Below are 21,878 nucleotides of genomic sequence, written 5' to 3' on the forward strand. Positions count from 1 at the left end.
CAAAATTATTTATTTATGTATTCATTAATTTACGCATATCTGCATTTATTTATTTATTATTTCAGAATGTAATCGTTTATTTATTCATTCGATGTATTTCTACATTTATTTACTTATGTATTTCCATACTTATATATTTATGCATTTCCATATTTATTTATTGATTTATTTAATTCTGCATTTACGTATAATTTATTCATTTATTTATTTATACTTGAGTCATTTCTCGTCCTCCATATAATACAGCCGACTGTATTAAAATAAATGTCCGGCGAATATCCAACCTAAAACTAACTTTAGCACGCTAGAAGAGCAGCATAAACGAGAATAGTCTGCACGGGCTAATGAGTGTTGTGGGTGTGCTTTAATATATGGATCTTCCGCAGGGAGCAGTTTCAGTAATGCATGTGACAGTTCGTCTCGTCCTACGTGAACATGTCATTGTTCACAGGGTCGCATTCACTTGATGGGAAACCGAAAGTGTTTCACTTCATACTTTTACTTTCACTTTTATAGCGCACTCACATGTCTGAATTCATGAAATTATTCCTCTGTGAGTTTATCGAAATTTTCATTTTCTTTATGACCTTAGCACACGTTTTATAGCTTGTTTGAAGTTTTAAAGCGTGTTTTTAAGTTTTCTGGTGTGTTACTGCAGAACTGCTGTTTGGAGAGGTGACTGAAGCTAGAGATGATTTGATGGTGTTGTGTTTTAGATTGATGGAAGACAGGTCGAGGCACATGCGACTGAGAGAATGGCTCATAGCGCAGATAGACAGCGGAAATTACCCTGGACTGAGCTGGGAAAATCAGGAGAAAACCATGTTCAGAATTCCCTGGAAACACGCCGCCAAACAGGACTACAGACAGAACCAGGACGCGGCGCTCTTCAAGGTAAACACACACGCGCACACACACACACACACACACACACACACACACACACACACACACACACACACACACACACACACACACATTTATTAATGTAACATACTTACTACAATTAGGATGTCTGACCAAACGAACAAATAACCTCATTTATTTCATTTATATCAGCACATAGCTTTTAATTTGTATCATTCCAACTTTAATTAAATTTATTTTCTCATTTAAATCCTGTTTAGTACAGAATTTGCAAAAAAAACAACAAAAAAAAAACCCTGTTTACATGATTTAACACACTCTTGTCTTAGGCGTGGGCCATGTACAAGGGTAAATTTCAGGAGGGCAGGGACAAAGCAGACCCCTCTACGTGGAAAACGCGCCTCCGCTGTGCCCTGAACAAGAGCACAGACTTCCAGGAGGTTTCCGAGCGCAGTCAGCTGGACATCTCGGAGCCGTACAAGGTCTACCGGATCCTGGACGACACAGGAAGACTGATAGGTATTATAAAAGATCTGCACTTGAGTTCCTCAAACCTTACACCCAAATCTCACTTCCTCATTTATCTAAATATATATGTCTGCATAATCATATTCAAAACTCTCTGTAAGCTTCTTCTTCTGTCCTCCAGAACCTGCTGGAAGTCCAGTGATATCACATGACAGCGACTGCAGCAAAGCCTTGAGAGACACACATCTGCCCATGCAGGTATAATGAAACCCCTGTGGAAATCCCCTCTCTCACTGCACTGGCTGCAAACCGGGATTAGATTTGAGATTTGTCTGCCTCCTACTGGACAGATTCCAGAGGTGTGTGACATGACAATAACATGTTGTTTTCACATCCAGGAGGACAGTCCGCTTGGTGACTCGAACAAAGGTGCTGGATGGAGTGGTCAGTGTTTTAGTTTCAGAATGAAATAACTAACGACAAAATGTTTCATTTTCACTTACATTGTGTGTGTGTGTGTGTGTGTGTGTGCAGTGAATGGCAGGTCATTTGCGTGTCCCAGTACAGGCATTAACTCCAATCTTCCATCTCTTCCAGTATATCCATCTCACGTCCCCATATCTGGTGAGAGAGTTTCAACAAGCTCATATTTGAATGCCTTTTTAGTTTATTTAATGCCAGGTTCAGACTACACGATATCAGCCCGTTTTTGGTACGTTCAGTTTGACGCAGGGTGTCGTGGTGATTCGGAAACAACAACGTGTGTCGGGACGCCAGAATTTGGTCTCGTATAATGTGTCATAGTAGACGACAACTGACGGCGCGTCTGCGATGCTTCACGGCGTCCTGACAGAAACGCTAGCATGTTTAATGTTTTCCCGGTCCTCCATGACGGGTTCGTCACATCCGTGACATTAGCCAGTAGGAGCACAGGAGCTCTTCCTTACACAGCTTTCAAACATGCCGACACGAAAGAGAGACGATGGTTTCGGTGCTGCTAGCGGGAATTATGTTTCTTGTCCGAGAATTCAGGAGTCGAAACAGACAAAAAGTCCGAACCTGGCATAAGTGCTAACTTGAAGCTTGGCATCATTATGATTCTGAATATTAATCACTCGTTGAGAGAAAAAACTTGACTCACTAAAATGGTATAGAACTTTTATGGTATTGTTGATGTACACTGTAAAGTACTGGGACACATGTCAGATGTATTGGTGTGTGTGTGCTCGTAGACTGGCGTCTGGAGGTGCGCTTGTTCTATCATGGTAAACTGGTGCAGAACCTCGTGACTTCGTCTCCGGAAGGCTGCTTCATCCTGCAAGGCTGTGCTCCGGTGGGGAGCGAGCGCATCTACGGGCCGTGTGAAGCCCAGAAGGTGTTCTTCCCCCATCCAGACATCGTGCGCCTGCCCCCGGGCATCACTGACGCCATGAGCCGTCTCCTGCCCCACCTGGAGAAAGGGGTGCTGGTGTGGGTGGCTCCGGACGGCGTGTTCATCAAGCGCTTCTGCCAGGGCCGCGTGTACTGGGACGGCCCGCTGGCAGAGCACAGACAGAAACCAAACAAGCTGGAGCGAGAGCGAACCTGCAAACTCCTGGACGTGACCGTCTTCATACAAGGTGAAGAAGAGGAAGGGCTTAGCCTGGGAAAACAGTCCTTTTTATGGACTTTCTTCAGCATGTCCTCACACTGATCCCTGTTTTCTTGGCAGAGCTCCAGAACTACCGGCAGGGCTCCGGTCCCGAGCCTCGGCACACAGTGGACCTGTGCTTCGGAGAGGAGTTCCCTGACCCCAGCCAACCCAAGACCAAGAAGCTCATCACTGCACAAGTGAGTATTCCCTGGCATTAGTCCTGAAGAGGCGAGTGGCGTGTGTTTCAGAAACACCTGTACTGCAGTATTGACTGTTTCACACGTCTCAGACACGGCCACCGGAGCTGATCGCGGCCACTCTAGTCAACGCTTGTGTTTATACCAGCCATTTCAGAAGCTCTGCGCGCTCGATTCGCTAAAGATGCAGCGTCCAAAAGCCAGTGCTCTCCTCCTGCTCACAGGCTGTATGTGAAATATAGATACACGAAAATTAAAGATGTATTTTAAAAGACTAAAACAGATATTTTATCCTTTACATTCATAACTGGACTTTGTCTGTAGGACATAGCAATAAACACAAAAATAAACACAATTAAACCAGACAAAACATAACCACTTAGCCAACCTAACCATGGCAGAACCCCAAAGATCAAGAAAAACAAAGTCAGACATGCAAATCTCATGGCCTCGCCATCTTCGGCCTCGCCATCTTCGGCCTCGCCATCTTCGGCCTCGTCATCTTCGGCCTCGCCATCTTCGGCCTCGCCATCTTCGGCCTCGTCATCTTCGGCCTCGCCATCTTCGGCCTCGTCATCTTCGGCCTCGTCATCTTCGGCCTCGTCATCTTCGGCCTCGTCATCTTCGGCCTCGCCATCTTCGGCCTCGCCATCTTCGGCCTCGCCATCTTCGGCCTCGCCATCTTCGGCCTCGCCATCTTCGGCCTCGCCATCTTCGGCCTCGCCATCTTCGGCCTCGCCATCTTCGGCCTCGCCATCTTCGGCCTCGCCATCTTCGGCCTCGTCATCTTCGGCCTCGTCATCTTCGGCCTCGCCATCTTCGGCCTCGCCATCTTCGGCCTCGCCATCTTCGGCCTCGCCATCTTCGGCCTCGCCATCTTCGGCCTCGTCATCTTCGGCCTCGCCATCTTCGGCCTCGCCATCTTCGGCCTCGCCATCTTCGGCCTCGCCATCTTCGGCCTCGTCATCTTCGGCCTCGCCATCTTCGGCCTCGTCATCTTCGGCCTCGCCATCTTCGGCCTCGCCATCTTCGGCCTCGTCATCTTCGGCCTCGCCATCTTCGGCCTCGCCATCTTCGGCCTCGCCATCTTCGGCCTCGTCATCTTCGGCCTCGTCATCTTCGGCCTCGCCATCTTCGGCCTCGCCATCTTCGGCCTCGTCATCTTCGGCCTCGCCATCTTCGGCCTCGTCATCTTCGGCCTCGCCATCTTCGGCCTCGCCATCTTCGGCCTCGCCATCTTCGGCCTCGTCATCTTCGGCCTCGCCATCTTCGGCCTCGCCATCTTCGGCCTCGCCATCTTCGGCCTCGCCATCTTCGTGAGGCGTCTCTTCTGAAGAGTTGGAGGATGGGACAAAACCTCGTCGCAGCCGTAGCGCGCCGCAGACGTGTGCCGTGTAAACAAGGGAAGAACTGTTACTGATCACTGTGGCCATGATTCTTCCTAGTTTAGTTTATCTGACAAATACAACATTTCAGAACTTGTTTGTCAAGGGTAGCACAATAAAGTCATAGACTTGTTTCCATTTTGGTCCATGCTCAAATGACCTTACATGTTTAAAATAAACTATACAAACTATAACAAGCTATAACACATCAGTTACCATCAATTACACTGGCAACCATTTTACTACTTGAAAAGGATGTTTACCTTCACAGTACTGAGGTTGTAATCTTTGGACCAATCTTATCAGTGTATTTGGAGATGATTGTAATTTCTGCACTAGCGTATTCAAAGTGACACTGTACTAGTCTTCATGCTAACAAATGATCTCCACCCAAGAACTGCCGTCTAGTGATAAGCTTTAAGGGTGATAATAAAAACATTAAACTATTGTCAAGAACAAAAGAACACAAGTCCGCCTTGACAACCAGATCAGGAGTTTTGTTTACTTTATGTTTAGTTCCCCCAAAAATTGCTGCAGTTTTTCCTAACCGTGAGAAAAGTGGATTTTCAGTGAGCCGTATACCCACCTTGTTTAACTCCCTTTACAGTTAATTTACAGCTCTCCATTTTTACAGTATGTAAAATTTAGCTTATTTGTCACTTCATCCGCAACTACACAGTTCCTGCTTTTAAATAAAGCAACACACAGCACATCATCAGTGTTCCTCTGCTCATCCTGGACTGAAGCTCAGGCTCTACTCTCCAGCTCAATGGAGACCCATAAAACTAATGAATTAAACTAACAGATCTCTCCTATATCATCAAACACTTCAGTTTAATATTTACTCTCCTTATCAGTTATTGACTTCGCATAACTTTTTTCCATGAACTTGTACTAATATTTCAGTGAAATTAACTCATTTCGTTTAAATCTGACTGTTACATTTTACAGTATATTGCTGTTTTTCCTTGATTTTACGGTAATCCACTGACAGCTGTGGTTGCCAGTAAATTGCTGTTTTTCTACAGTTTTATGCCGTAAATGAATTTACAGTTGATTACTGTTAAATTACGCTTCACTCTGTTTTTTATTTATTTAACCCTTTTAACCCCACTGCAAAATCTTCAGTTTTAAATGAACACTTGTGTGTCCACACTACAGAGTGTAAGAGTAACACTGAAGCAGTGTTGAAGTTAATGATATAATTCAGTGATTGAGCATTAGTGATGAACACCTGATGTTAACAAGCAGAATCACCGAAGGACAGAGGAACAACAAGAAGATAAAAAAGCGAAACACAAGACCTACAACTGACTTCAGCCCAGAAGACATTACATCTCTGAAGATCTCAGCAGAGGAGGATTAAACAACTCCACAAACAGCATTACCAGCTTCATTTATTACTAACTAGACTGACTTTAATTTTTTTTCATACATCTACAGAAATTCCTATTGAGAGGTTTAGATGTTGTTTTGTTTCATTTGACGTTACCATGATGGAGATCAGTGTTTGCTTTAGTTGGGCTCTTGACCCTTGACTTTAACATTAGTTTCTCTTTGGCTGCTGTAACTGTGAGTTTTTCAGACACATTTGTTGTGGTAGAAATAAAGCCAACTAAATGAGATCAGGTGTTGCCGATTATGATGTCATCACACAATGAAACACTGTGAAACTACAGCAAAAGTTCAAGTAGTGCTGCACATTAGTGCATAATCAATTATGAAGGATTTTTTAAACTCATCATTCTCTAAAAAAAAATATGAACTATGTTTTCAGTGAGACACACACAGACATCAAGAATCAGCCAATGAATCTCAACTATGGTGACAATCAACAAAAAAGATAACATCAAATCTGAATATCACAAAAATAAAAGCAAAAAGTAAAAATTAAAGAAAATAACCAGACAATTCATCTGCATAATTTATTCATGCTGCAATGCATGCTGGGAGTCATGGACGATTGTTTTGTACTATGCTGGTACCCAGCATGCATTGCAGCATGAAGCTTATGATTGTCGCTATTGCTGAGATTCATACGTCGATTCTTGATGTCTGTGAGTCTGGCTGATCTAGAAGTTCAAAATGTTCTGAGAATAAACTTTGAAAATCCTTCATATTTTCTGGACGTCAAATCACAGTGATACAAAAATCAATAACAACAAAACATCATCCAAATAAATCCATTTGACAATAAATGAGATCAGTGAATTGGGTCAATAGATGATGATTGTGACCGTTAACAAAGAGCCATTGTCATCTGATCCTGTTTTCTTTCAGCTTCTTTGCCATAGCAAATCTATTTTAAAGACAAAGCTGTCACAGTCAACCAAAGATAAAACTATTGTTCAAAAGTCAAAGGTCAAGAGCACAACTAAAGCAAACACTGATCACCATCATGGTCACATCAAATGAAAATAACATGACATCTAAACCTCTGTCACCTTTCAATAAGACCTTCTGTAGACGTCTGACAGATATAAAGTCAAACTGGTTAGTAATAAGTGAAGCTGGTAATGCTGTATCCTCCTCTGCTTAGATCTTCAGAGATTTAATGTATTTTATCTTCAGTTGATTTAATCTTTTATTCTGTTCTTCTTGTTCCTCTTTCCTTCAGTGATTCTGCTTGTTAACAGCAGGTGTTCATCAGTGTCTGAGTTAACTTAGAAAATTAACTGAACTATGAAATTGTTCACTCAGTCAAGTTGACTATATTAGTGGACTATATTAGTGAACTAGTGTAGGGAATAGTGAATGAGGGTATAGGATGTGATTGTGAACACAGCCTCTGAGTGTCGACTTTGAGGGCTGTTAATTCACAGTGTATTCCTGTAGGCTACGTTCTCGAAAACAACAAATATCACCCAGAATGCATTTTTCTACGGTATATTGCTGTTTTAATGGAAAACAGCTTGTTACTGTAAAATTTGACCGCTTTTTTTACAGCAATTTTTTTATTGATTACATATTATTCACACAATAGCAGTAAGCCATTTATAATTTATTGATTCTCACTTATTCTTCTTTTTCATGTCTTAGATTTTCCTTTCTAAAAGCTATATTGCTTATGTATTGAAAATGTAATACATTTATTTTATAATTGAGAGGCCACAAAGCATTTGACCACTGGATTTAGAGAAACCATTTCACAGTGTTTTCTCAACATTGCAACACTGCCTATCGAATCAACTCCTGAAAAACACATTCAGTAAGTCATTTAACATATGTCATATGTCTTTAGAAGACTTTTGTCTTTCAAACACATTTTCATAAAAAAAAAAAAAAAATCTCTTTCATTAAACGCACAAACCCCCTGCAGTTCCTTCATGAATCCCATTCTGGGAAACCCTGACATCATTTAATGTTTAGTGCACTTCATGTTGTTGAAAACTAAGAAAGGAATTTATTTTCTTTCTCTTAGAATTTTTATATCAATATGGTACAATATTATATTCAATTCTAACTGATGGCACGTTACAAAAGTAACCTAAAAGTAATCAAAGAGTAGTCCAATTATATTACCTAGAATGTGGAATGTAATGAATCACGTTACTAACTAAACTTTTTGTCATGTAATTTGGAATCAGTAACAGACTACAATCTGTAAGTAATCTATATAATATAATGCTTATAATCAGTGTTGGGCAGTAACGCGTTACTAGTAACGCGTTACTGTAACTCAGTTACTTTTGACAGTAACTAATACTGTAACGCATTACTTTTTAAATAAATTAACTCCGTTACCGGTACCATATGGTGCGTTGTCCGTTACTTTTTAAAATTAATTATGTGCGGCAGACCGGCAGTCATGGCGAGTCAAGGCGAGAGCAAGGCGAACAAAAGCGAGGCGAACGCCGCGAGCGCCCTTGAAAGTGCGCGAGAGAGACCGTTGGAGAGCGCGCTCGGAAGTGCGCGAGAGAGACCGATGTGTTGGAGAGCGCGCTCGAAAGTGCGCGAGAGAGACCGATGTGTCCGAGAGAGACCGGTGTGTATGTTGGAGAGCGCGCTCGGAAGTGCGCGAGAGAGACCGAATGTGTTCGAGCATAATATAGTTTGTTTATAAATAAATTACACACTTCAGCATTTGAATAATATCTGTAGCATATTGGTATCATCTGCAATGTTTTAATTAGTTTACATATGAAACAAAACTCCAAAATAACCTGCAGAGAACGTTCCCAGAACACATCTGACCGGTTGTGAACACGTGCGGCAAACACGACTAGAATTTGGCTTAAATAACCTCTGATGGTGAAGTTCTCTGTAGGTTATAGAAATAACCCCCCCCCAAAATTATATTTTATTATTATTGTTTATTTTGGTACATTGTTCAGTATTATATTGAGAGCACATTTTGTTAAAATGCTTACTTTCGTGAGGAAGAAAATACTTAAAGTAGGCTAGTTGTAAAGGTGTGTGAGTTTTATCATTTTAATTTGCACTACAAAGTCAAAGAGTGTATGTGTATGTATATTTTTTATTACTGTTTATTTATTTTTGGTACATTTCTTAAGAAGCATCATTTATTTTTATACTTATTTCTTGGCCAGTTGTTGACTGGGCAATAAATATTAAAAGTTCTAAACCTTCTATTGTTTTGTTGTTCCATAGTAAAGATAACATTTTAATATTTAAGGTAATAGGTGTCTCTCACAATGTCCCGCACCAAATTAACATTAAAATAGTGTGAATTAGTGTACAATATTTTATAATAATAATTTATTCTATTTAGTGTCCATTTAATTCATTTAACTTTTTTTTTTTAAGTAACGCAATAGTTACTTTCCCTGGTAATTAGTTACTTTTGTAATGATGTAACTCAGTTACTAACTCAGTTACATTTTGTGAGAAGTAACTAGTAACTATAACTAATTACATTTTTAAAGTAACTTGCCCAACACTGCTTATAATATAATGCAGTGTAAGAGGTGCGGATGATCTGAAACCACAGACAAACACGTATGTTGAAGTTCAGTGATCTCCATTGAGTAGGGTGACCAGACGTCCCGTTTTCCCCGGGACAGTCCCGTATTTCAGCTCTATTTTTATATTTTTAGTGTCCCGACCTATTATGAAGTTATGTTTTGTCCCGTATTTCTTCTTTCCTAAATTGTCTTGACTTGATGATCATAAAAGAGAGTAGCAGTCTTCTGTCACGCAAGAATAGCCTAATCAAAGGTAGCCAATCTCGTCATGGTATATTTTGGAGAAACATCGGTTAACTTGCAATTAGTGAAGGCGGGATATTAGAGAGTGCGGAGATCAATTCAGATGCGAAGATGTCAAAAGATCGTGTATGTGTACATTTAAGGAGGATCTTAAAAAAGAGTTTATCAAGTTATTAAGCGATGAATGACGCTGAATGACGCGCACAAGAAGTGTTCTTCTGAAGCCAATTCAGTTCTCTTTGGTCCTGAATGGTCAAATACAGACACAGTTGTCCAAATGTCCATCATGTGGAGAATCTCACGTAGATACAGCCGGTGAAGGCTTAAGTGAATGTAAACAGCTCTGTGAAAACCAGATATGTGTCGGTATGTTAGATCCTAGCATTCGGCCTTAAAGTGACAGCAGCCTAAAATACCCATCTGTGTAATTAATGTTCATCAAACCACAAAAGATGTTACATAAATGTATACATGTTAAATAAACCTACTGTACCAGAAAAACGTAGTTTATTTAGTTTTTATCTCCAGTTTCTATCATCCAGATAATAACAAAAGTCCAAGGCACGGGCAAACTAGGCAGAAGATCAAAACCATGACACAGAAACCAAAAGTAGTGCTCAGAAATGCAGTGTTACACCAACAAGACATCACAACGAGTGAATGAACACACAGGGTTTAAATAGGCAAACATAAACCCGATAATGACGAACAGTAGGAGTGTGACGAGCTGTCTCACGATATCGCCATGACGGAACAGGGTGAAATTAGCATAGAATATGCCACCGCTACATTCACATTACACCACTGTCGTTTTGCTGTGTTTATAAAAATAAAAACCATTGTAAACTGTTGTAAACGTCTGCTCTGCTCGTCCAGAACGAGTTGCAGTCGCTCACAGACACAGTGCAGCAGGAACTCACTGATCGAGTGACGATGGCGGAGGATTCGTTGAGCATCAGAGCCTGAGCGTCTGATTAATGAGCGCTCAGCACCGCCGCTCCCGATACACAGAGTCCATGCGATCGCGAATTTGAAAGTGGAAGTAAAACACAAGCTCCCTGATGTACGCAAATTAGGCTGCATAGTGTCCCTGTATCAAACCTGTCTCTGGACTGTGTAGTTGTTGCTCTGGGCTGGGTTTGCACTTACTGAGAGAGTACTTTAATCATGGTTGCACTTATTGTTTGCACTTAGTAAGACTAAGAAAAAACTGTTACTTATTTTTGTTATTTATACTGTTTTTATTTCTGTTTAATTTGTGGAAAATAGTTCCATTAGGAGGCTCATAATTCATGTACAGTAATAGAGTATAATAAATCTACCACAGGTCTGAAGAGACTCATGTGAAATCATACTTGAGAGAAGCCAGTCAGTCGAGTTTGTGGCAAAACCTTTTACAGTGCTTGTATATTGTTGTCTTTCAATGCATTTGATAATTCTCATAAAGTCGAACTGAAATTACATTCATTACAAGATGATCAGCTAAAACATTTCACCTGCAGGCTCTTTTTCCAGTCATGAATTTTGTCATCGAGGATTTCTAACAAATATTATGCACAAATCTGGTCTCGTTCTCATGAGATAAGTGTCTCGTCACACCCCTAACAAACATGTGGCAGTAATCAGAACATGATGAGTCCAGGCAAATGGTTATGGCAATGTAGTTCATGAAGTGGTAAAGAAGACGGAAGGAGATCATTGCGTTTGAGTTCATAAAGGACATAAAGGACCTGTTTTGGTCCCTTTGTTTTGTTTAGAGTGAAATAGTCAGTGCATAACTGAACTTAACGGAACACTTCAGCAATTAAGGGGAAATACTTAATGCCAAAAATGAAAATTGTGTCATCATTTACTCACCCTCATATAATTCCAAACCCTTAAGGTTGGTGCTTTTTCAAGGTTTTTGTCCCTCCATTGATTTTCCATGTAACCAAAACTTAGAAGATCAAAAAGGTCATAAAGGCATTGTAAAATGAATCAAGCGGTTTAATCCAAGTCTTGTGAAGAGACGGCCTCGTTCATGTTCATTCTGTTCCCTGTGCTGCTTTTCCTGAGTTCTGTTTATAGTCAGTTTCTATGGTTTCTGATTGATTTCGTTCACCTGTTGTTCATTTAGTCACCTTGTTATCTGTGTATTAATAACCTGAGTTTCCTCTGTTCATTGATCCGTGTCGTCTTTGAGGTTGTGTTACACTTTATTCCTGGTAATCTCCTGCATGTTTCCTTTGTGAGTTGATTATTAATGACTTTCTATTCGTTCTCCATCGTGGTGAGATCATTACAGCCTCCAGCTGTGACAGTGATACGATCACACAGATTTAATTTAGGCTTTTATTCACATATGAGCACATTACATTTAGTAAACAAGGAAGCTAGAACAAACCATTGCTTTTCCTGCATCATGTGACACATGTTTGAGCTTCTACTCTATGATACGTATGTTAAAATTAGTAAACTACATTTTCACACGAGGGTGAGTAAATTATTAGCTTATGACTTATTATCATAAGTATCATGTGTCCTCCGCCAAATGTGAGCAGAAGTTGTGTTGAAATGCTGTGAATTTCAGTTTATCCTTGATTCTAACTTCTTTTGCCTCACTAACTAACAGTAACTAACATAACTAACTGTAAAAATAAGTTTCCATTAAATAAGATACTGCTTAATCATGAATCACATAATAGGCATTTTTATATGTAAATAACATTTAGAAACTGTATTTGAAAATAATAAGGATTAATAAATAAATACTGATACAAATAACATAAGAAATGGAATTTATTGATTATGAATGATTTTATATGTCCAGCACAACACGGACCGCAGAGGCACGCTGTTTAGGACGGGTTCGTGTCGAAGAGCCACTAAAAAATTATTTACTCACATAATGTTCTCTCTCTTTAAATGTCAGCATTATCATAAATGTCTAAATGATGGAAGTCTGTCGGGTAAAACAAAAGCTTCTTGATGCAATTCTGTCAGTCTACTACTTTATTCCAACCGTTACTCCTGATCAGAGGCTTCCGTAAATATTTAGCTTATGCTCAGAGTTACACTTCAGCTACGTTTAACACTCCTAATGCATTAAACACCTTTTGGATTCCAGGGTCGGCTTGAACCCGGTGGAACGAAAGCTTATAAAACAGTCATAACTATTTTTCAACTAATATAACATTTAATCAGTAACTTCTCATTAATAAGTGAATGCACAAACGTTTTTAAGTTTTCATCAGTATTCATGAGAATTTATTTTGTATATCAGTATATTAAATATATGAACATACTACTGTATAATATGAGGATTACCAGTATGAACTCCATTGACTTCAATGGATTTAATTCAATTGAAAATCGAAACTTATAACTCACGACTGCACAAAACAGTCTAAATTTATGAAACCTACATTTTCTTTTTCTAACACCAAAACAACATCAATATTACAATTCAAAATATATATTTTATATTTCAATATTTTAAACAAAATATATACATTTTACTAGCTTAAACTTTTTCTTTCATATGAAAAAAATGATGATGATTATGATGATAAACAGCTTGAATCTTCTTTTCATGCTGCAGTGGATCATCATTAGGTGGCAGCAAGGTGAAACGTGGACCTTTTCTTTTCCAAACCCTCTTTCCTTTTTCAAATTTGGACTATTTGGTCTTTTAACTTTTACTTTACGAACACATTGTAACGTGGAGGCCGCCCTAACATAAATAAATTATTTTAAAGAAATCTTCAGGCGCCAGACAGGATTAATTAATTAATTAATTTTGGGATAGCAAGAAAAAGTATCCACCTGTTACACAATAAATCACAGTAATAGTCCCAGAAAAATTCAGCTCACAAGGGAGATTTATTCTATAATTATATATCATGTTCAATAAGAAAAACTTATTTGAAAAGGAGAAAAGAAATGGAGAGAAAAAAACAAGCAATAAAAAAAGTTCAACACTTCAGTAGTTCAACTCGTGTTTGAAATCCGTGCAGAAAACGCGTCACGCTAATCCACGTTTGCAGTAGTATTTGAAATATGCTGTTTGGAAGTTAGTTGACCGACACAACAGCAAACGTGTCAGCCAATCAGCATTAGGGGGCGTATGGCGGTGGAGGAGAGAGAACGATCAAGAGGGAGATTTGAACTGAAGAAAGACTGCAGAAATAGAGATGAGAAACAATACAAAAGGGAAAAGCTCAGAAGAAATTACTGGAAAATAAAGGGTTATGTCTGGGCAAGAGCTTTAGGGCCCGTGTTAAAAGGCCCCTATTATGGATTTTTGAAAATGACCTTTCATGTGGTGTGTAACACAGCTCTAAGTGAATGACCTTTCATGTAGTGTGTAACACAGCTCTAAGTGAATGACCTTTCATGTAGTGTGTAACACAGCTCTAAGTGAATGACCTTTCATGTAGTGTGTAACAGCTCTAAGTGAATGACCTTTCATGTAGTGTGTAACAGCTCTAAGTGAATGACCTTTCATGTAGTGTGTAACACAGCTCTAAGTGAATGACCTTTCATGTAGTGTGTAACAGCTCTAAGTGAATGACCTTTCATGTAGTGTGTAACACAGCTCTAAGTGAATGACCTTTCATGTAGTGTGTAACAGCTCTAAGTGAATGACCTTTCATGTAGTGTGTAACACAGCTCTAAGTGAATGACCTTTCATGTAGTGTGTAACAGCTCTAAGTGAATGACCTTTCATGTAGTGTGTAACAGCTCTAAGTGAATGACCTTTCATGTAGTGTGTAACAGCTCTAAGTGAATGACCTTTCATGTAGTGTAACACAGCTCTAAGTGAATGACCTTTCATGTAGTGTGTAACACAGCTCTAAGTGAATGACCTTTCATGTAGTGTGTAACACAGCTCTAAGTGAATGACCTTTCATGTAGTGTGTAACAGCTCTAAGTGAATGACCTTTCATGTAGTGTGTAACAGCTCTAAGTGAATGACCTTTCATGTAGTGTGTAACACAGCTCTAAGTGAATGACCTTTCATGTAGTGTGTAACAGCTCTAAGTGAATGGCCTTTCATGTAGTGTGTAACACAGCTCTAAGTGAATGACCTTTCATGTAGTGTGTAACAGCTCTAAGTGAATGACCTTTCATGTAGTGTGTAACACAGCTCTAAGTGAATGACCTTTCATGTAGTGTGTAACACAGCTCTAAGTGAATGACCTTTCATGTAGTGTGTAACAGCTCTAAGTGAATGACCTTTCATGTAGTGTGTAACACAGCTCTAAGTGAATGACCTTTCATGTAGTGTGTAACACAGCTCTAAGTGAATGACCTTTCATGTAGTGTGTAACAGCTCTAAGTGAATGACCTTTCATGTAGTGTGTAACAGCTCTAAGTGAATGACCTTTCATGTAGTGTGTAACACAGCTCTAAGTGAATGACCTTTCATGTAGTGTGTAACACAGCTCTAAGTGAATGACCTTTCATGTAGTGTGTAACAGCTCTAAGTGAATGGCCTTTCATGTAGTGTGTAACACAGCTCTAAGTGAATGACCTTTCATGTAGTGTGTAACAGCTCTAAGTGAATGACCTTTCATGTAGTGTGTAACACAGCTCTAAGTGAATGACCTTTCATGTAGTGTGTAACACAGCTCTAAGTGAATGACCTTTCATGTAGTGTGTAACAGCTCTAAGTGAATGACCTTTCATGTAGTGTGTAACAGCTCTAAGTGAATGACCTTTCATGTAGTGTGTAACAGCTCTAAGTGAATGACCTTTCATGTAGTGTGTAACAGCTCTAAGTGAATGACCTTTCATGTAGTGTGTAACACAGCTCTAAGTGAATGACCTTTCATGTAGTGTGTAACACAGCTCTAAGTGAATGACCTTTCATGTAGTGTGTAACAGCTCTGAGTGAATGACCTTTCATGTAGTGTGTAACACAGCTCTAAGTGAATGACCTTTCATGTAGTGTGTAACAGCTCTGAGTGAATGACCTTTCATGTAGTGTGTAACACAGCTCTAAGTGAATGACCTTTCATGTAGTGTGTAACAGCTCTAAGTGAATGACCTTTCATGTAGTGTGTAACAGCTCTAAGTGAATGACCTTTCATGTAGTGTGTAACAGCTCTGAGTGAATGACCTTTCATGTAGTGTGTAACACAGCTCTAAGTGAATGACCTTTCATGTAGTGTGTAACAGCTCTAAGTGAATGACCTTTCATGTAGTGTGTAACACAGCTCTAAGTGAATGACCTTTCATGTAGTGTGTAACAGCTCTGAGTGAATGACCTTTCATGTAGTGTGTAACACAGCTCTAAGTGAATGACCTTTCATGTAGTGTGTAACAGCTCTGAGTGAATGACCTTTCATGTAGTGTGTAACACAGCTCTAAGTGAATGACCTTTCATGTAGTGTGTAACAGCTCTAAGTGAATGACCTTTCATGTAGTGTGTAACAGCTCTAAGTGAATGACCTTTCATGTAGTGTGTAACAGCTCTAAGTGAATGACCTTTCATGTAGTGTGTAACACAGCTCTAAGTGAATGACCTTTCATGTAGTGTGTAACAGCTCTAAGTGAATGACCTTTCATGTAGTGTGTAACACAGCTCTAAGTGAGTGACCTTTCATGTAGTGTGTAACAGCTCTAAGTGAATGACCTTTCATGTAGTGTGTAACACAGCTCTAAGTGAGTGACCTTTCATGTAGTGTGTAACACAGCTCTAAGTGAATGACCTTTCATGTAGTGTGTAACAGCTCTAAGTGAATGACCTGTCATGTAGTGTGTAACACAGCTCTAAGTGAATGACCTTTCATGTAGTGTGTAACAGCTCTAAGTGAATGACCTTTCATGTAGTGTGTAACAGCTCTAAGTGAATGACCTTTCATGTAGTGTGTAACACAGCTCTAAGTGAATGACCTTTCATGTAGTGTGTAACAGCTCTAAGTGAATGACCTTTCATGTAGTGTGTAACAGCTCTAAGTGAATGACCTTTCATGTAGTGTGTAACAGCTCTAAGTGAATGACCTTTCATGTAGTGTGTAACAGCTCTAAGTGAATGACCTTTCATGTAGTGTGTAACAGCTCTAAGTGAATGACCTTTCATGTAGTGTGTAACACAGCTCTAAGTGAATGACCTTTCATGTAGTGTGTAACAGCTCTAAGTGAATGACCTTTCATGTAGTGTGTAACACAGCTCTAAGTGAATGACCTTTCATGTAGTGTGTAACAGCTCTAAGTGAATGACCTTTCATGTAGTGTGTAACAGCTCTAAGTGAATGACCTTTCATGTAGTGTGTAACAGCTCTAAGTGAATGACCTTTCATGTAGTGTGTAACAGCTCTAAGTGAATGACCTTTCATGTAGTGTGTAACAGCTCTAAGTGAATGACCTTTCATGTAGTGTGTAACACAGCTCTAAGTGAATGACCTTTCATGTAGTGTGTAACACAGCTCTAAGTGAATGACCTTTCATGTAGTGTGTAACAGCTCTAAGTGAATGACCTTTCATGTAGTGTGTAACACAGCTCTAAGTGAATGACCTTTCATGTAGTGTGTAACAGCTCTAAGTGAATGACCTTTCATGTAGTGTGTAACAGCTCTAAGTGAATGACCTTTCATGTAGTGTGTAACAGCTCTAAGTGAATGACCTTTCATGTGAATGAAAACATCCTGCAAAGTTTTAAATCTGAAAGTGCACCATATATTAAGTTATTGTCTTTCAAAAGTAAGAGTCGACTCTGAGTCAATGAAATGAATAGTTTTTCAATAGAGTCATAAGCCGCTTCGTTGTGATGTCAAGATGAAACATTAGCATATTGCCCGCCCAGTTATGTGAAGAATCCGTGGTTAAAGTTCATCTTTACCACGTTCTCACAGCCAGATGAACAAATACAAAAGGTGATCTGATGGTGTTTTAAAATAATCATTATTTCACAATCATTTGACCTGAATCACTGAACTCGTATAAAGCCCAATTTCTGAGTTAGGTTTACTTTATTAATGATAGCAGCACTGTCCTTGTACAGCATAATATTTTTAGCCTTTTCAAATCCATATGATCAAATCAATTGAAAAAAAAAACTTCAATTTTTTTTTTATGTAGGCACACACAGACAACAAGAATTAGCATATGAATCTCAGCAATGGTGACAAACAGATCACCTCTGATCATAAGCTCATTATTTATTCATGCAGCAATGCATGATGGGAGCCATGAATGAGTTTTGATTGGTGGCACCCAGAATGCACTGCAACATGCTTTATTATTGTCACCATTGTTGAGATTCACAGGCTGATTATTGATGTCAGTGTGTCTAAAAACTAAACAAAACATTTTATTATTTTTTTTGTATATGAGAAATTCTTTGGATTACATTGTAAAAGTTAGAAATATTATGTTGTACAAGGACAGTGCTGCTATAATTAATAAAGTAAACCTTACACAGAAACTGGGCTCTATATGAGTTCAGAGATTTGGGTCAAATGATTGTGAAATAATGATTATGTTAAAACACAACCAAACACCATCAGATCATCTTTTCTCTTTGTTGATCTGGCTGTTATAACTCAGTTAAAGCAGACAAACTAGATCTAAAGTTAATAATTTAAGGGTCAAGACCCCAACTAGAGTAAACACTGATCACCATAAGTGTGACTTAAAATGATGGGTTTCTCCTTCAGTGATTAACATCAGGTGTCTTCACTGTTGGCAATAAAAAATAAAGAGTTCTTAATTCATCTTTGACGTCTGTCTGTTTAAAAAAATTGTTGTAAATTTTACTCATTTTAAATGGTTAACTTTTAAGGAATTAATTTAATTAAATTGAACAAATTAGAATTGAGTTATAATTAATTAATCAATTATATTGCTTGTAATCTGTTGCCACAATTTTATTGAGTAGATATAGCGTAATCATTTTTACAGTGTTCACAAGAGTGAGTTTCTTTTGTTCTCTCAGAGAGTAGCTCTCTCTTCCAGTTCTTCCAGTTTCTCCAGTCTTACAGCAACTAACAACTAATTCTTGTTTGTATGAATTAGTTCTTTTTTTTTTTGTGCTTCATTATCACTTGGTCATCATCTGCGCTTTATTTTTCGTAAAGCATTATTTTGTTGTGCTTCTGCTATGATAAACAGACATCCACTCTTGGATTGCGTGTGTAACGGAGGACTAGTGTGAGTCGCGCAGACGACTGCTAGTGAATGCGGGTTGGGGGGGGGATTAAATTCTTAGATGCATCGCGATGCGGACATGGACGATTCTGAATCGATTCACAAATGTCAAAATTCGATTTTCAAAAAAATAAAATAATAACGTAATATTGACGAAACGCAAAAGGCGGAAGTCTGAAGTGCGGAAGTGCAGCACCCGGACAGTCTGTGGCGTGCGCATAACAGACGCATGACGGCTGAGCGCCAAATCCAAACGGCACCTTCTTCGTTAAAAGCTAACATATGGAAAATTGGCATAATTTCATTGTGGCCTTTTTTCTATTTTTGTATGAGAGCTGCTTTCTGTATTGTTTTGTTTTCACATCAGTATGCTGTAAACCGATCTGTTATACGTATGTTATACGCAGGTTTACTGTACTGCTCTCCACAGTCACAGTGTGTATCAGTGCAATGCCAGCCACAAAAAGTTTTTGACTGCTCTCTGCAGATGTTCATTTACTTTTTTTGCATAAGCTGTTTTTGAGTGTGGTATACAGCAACAATTTCAAGTCATAAGTCTTAGACTTTATTATTTAGTTGCTTTAAAAGTACTAAGTAGTCACACACAAAAAAAGATGCATCGATAATCGTTTTAGCATCGCATCACAGCCCTCTGAATCGTTATCAAATTGAATCGTGAGGTGCCCAGAGATTCACACTCCTAGAATGTGGTGTATGGGGTCATTTGTTAGTGCACTCGACTCGCTTGCAGGGGATCGGGATTCGAGACTCAGAGAAGGGCTGTTAGGATTGGATTGTGAGTTTTGGAGGCGGAGCAATGAAGACGGGGTGTGTTTGTTTGGGTTGATTTCAAATATCAACATTGGCCAACAGCATATTTCAAAAACGACTTACCCCTACTTTAATTGAATCACTCCACCCATTCACGCAAAGGGAAAGTGAAAGTTAAAGTAAACCAGAAACAATGTTGTGGCACAGATATTCTGCAATGCCACAACATACAGACATTCATTTGTTTTTTGTCATTTTATTTTAATTTCAGAATTATTGTGTGTGTATGAACGAGCATGTTTATTAACAAAATGTAGCCCCTTACATTTTTTTGTTAAAAAATCAGAAAAATATATATATATTGACAGTCCAGGGGTGTTTCTAGGTTTTAATAACAGGGCTGGGGGTGGGTGATAAGATAGCATGATTTGCGAGAGCAGTTTTTGCTCACCAGTGCTAAACAGACTATCTTTATTTTGTGCTGCAAGCATATCTTGTTTCTTCTTGTTTCTCCCTGGATTCTGTGCGTAGCTGCTTGCCTAATCTCCCTAACTCAACTGCAATACAAAAGTAAAATACACAGTACAATGTGTTTGTATGTAAACAGCTCATTTATTTTTTGTGAATAATTGTTTTTATTGAGCACACTGTTAACCCTTGCTGTAAAAAAAGGCCAAATTCTGACAATATCATACCATTTTCCATTAAAACAGTAATATACCGTAGAAAACAAAAATAGCCTACAGGAATATACTGTGAATTAACAGTGCTCAAAATCGACACTCAGAGGCTGTTTTCCCAGTCACACCCTATACCCTCATTCTCTATTCCCTACATTAGTTCACTAATATAGTCCACTTGAATGAAAAGAAGTGAGTGAATCGAGAAACTAATGAACACCTGATAAGCAGAATCACTGAAGGACAGAGAAACAAGAACAGAAAAAAGAGAAACACAAAAACTACAACTGACTTCCAGCCACACTGAGTGTGAAACCAGTTTACAAACCAGTTTAACATTATTTCTTTCATACATGTACAAAAGTTCTTGTTGAGAATTAACAGAGATTTAGTTAATAATAAAGCTTGGTGTCACCATAATGGAGATCAGTATTTGCTTTAGTTGGTCTCTTGTCCCTTGACTTCATACCATTCATCTCTCTCTGGCTGCTGTAACAGTGAGTTTATAAAACACATTTGTTATGGCAAGAAAGAGTCAAGAGGATGATCAGGTGTTTTTGGATTTTGTGATGATGCCACAATCATCCTGGACATGTCTGATTCTCTGATCTTTCCTGCATATATTATTTGAATTTATGTGTATTTCACATTTAGCATATATCTGTGAATCTACAACATGAAATCGATATTTCTGTAATCAGGTCTTCTGAAGAATATCAAAATCATATAGTGCTTTAAAACATTTTGAACTCCTGCTTATCCTGGACACACACAGACATCAACAATCAGCATATGAATCTCAACAATGGTGACAATCAAAAGTTTCATGTCACAATGCATGCTGGGTTCCAGGACAATATAAAACTCCCAGCATGCACTGCTGCATGAATAAAAAAAGAAAAAAAATATTGCCACCATTGTTGAGATTAATGTGCTAAATTGTGATATCTCTGTATTTCTAAAAGAAAGTGTAGCTCTGTTTCTCTAGTTATGCATGATGTGTTAAAAAATTAGTCATTGTAATTTATTGCTGTGGTTTCACAGTGGTGCTAATGTAACACTTTTGATTGAGGATTAAACTCTGAACAAGTGAGAATGAATTTCCTTATTGAATGAACAGGCAATATGATGATTTTGTCATCATAACCGCAATTATTCATAAACTGTGTGTGCACAAGTGTGACTTGCAAAAACACAGCTCAAGCAGCAAAAGAAACACTAATGTTTTAGCATCAGCATCCCAACTAAAGCAAACACTGATCTCTATAATGGTAACTTCAAATCAAACATTTTCAGTTAAACATCTTAATAACAACTTCTGTAGATGTATGACAGAAATAAAGTCATACTGGTTAATAATAAGTGTAATAATGTGTAATGGCTGGAAGTCAGTTGTATTTCTTGTGTTTCTCTATTTTCTGTTCTAACAGCAGGTGTTCATCACTAATGCTCAACAATCACTTACATATTCCCTTAATTATCTCACTGCAACACTGTCTCAATGTTACTTTTACTCTTTGTAGTGTGGATTTTCCTGTGGGGTTGAAAGGGTTAACAGTGTAAGATAAAAAAAGACA

The 21,878-nt window shown here is 38.8% G+C and overlaps 1 protein-coding gene across 4 annotated transcripts in view; it reads left to right on the forward strand.

The window, feature by feature from the left end:
* The first annotated feature begins 417 nt into the window (after positions 1 to 417).
* Positions 418 to 21,878, forward strand: part of irf10 (interferon regulatory factor 10) — a 31,607-nt gene continuing 10,146 nt past the window's right edge. Inside the window, exons 1-8 of one of the 4 annotated variants that reach the window (XM_079848771.1) lie at positions 418 to 553; positions 717 to 894; positions 1,197 to 1,386; positions 1,517 to 1,593; positions 1,734 to 1,779; positions 1,870 to 1,959; positions 2,568 to 2,954; positions 3,047 to 3,165. In XM_079848771.1, coding sequence (XP_079704897.1) covers positions 721 to 894; positions 1,197 to 1,386; positions 1,517 to 1,593; positions 1,734 to 1,779; positions 1,870 to 1,959; positions 2,568 to 2,954; positions 3,047 to 3,165 — 1,083 coding nt within the window. In that variant the 5' untranslated portion in view covers positions 418 to 553; positions 717 to 720. Of the gene's footprint in view, positions 554 to 573; positions 895 to 1,196; positions 1,387 to 1,516; positions 1,594 to 1,733; positions 1,780 to 1,869; positions 1,960 to 2,567; positions 2,955 to 3,046; positions 3,166 to 21,878 lie in introns of those variants that run through there. The other 3 variants (XM_079848772.1, XM_079848769.1, XM_079848770.1) reach the window with 3 other exon arrangements.

The sequence above is a fragment of the Squalius cephalus genome (genome assembly GCF_949319135.1).
Source record: "Squalius cephalus genome assembly, chromosome: 18".
Classification (NCBI taxonomy): Eukaryota; Metazoa; Chordata; class Actinopteri; order Cypriniformes; family Leuciscidae; genus Squalius; species Squalius cephalus.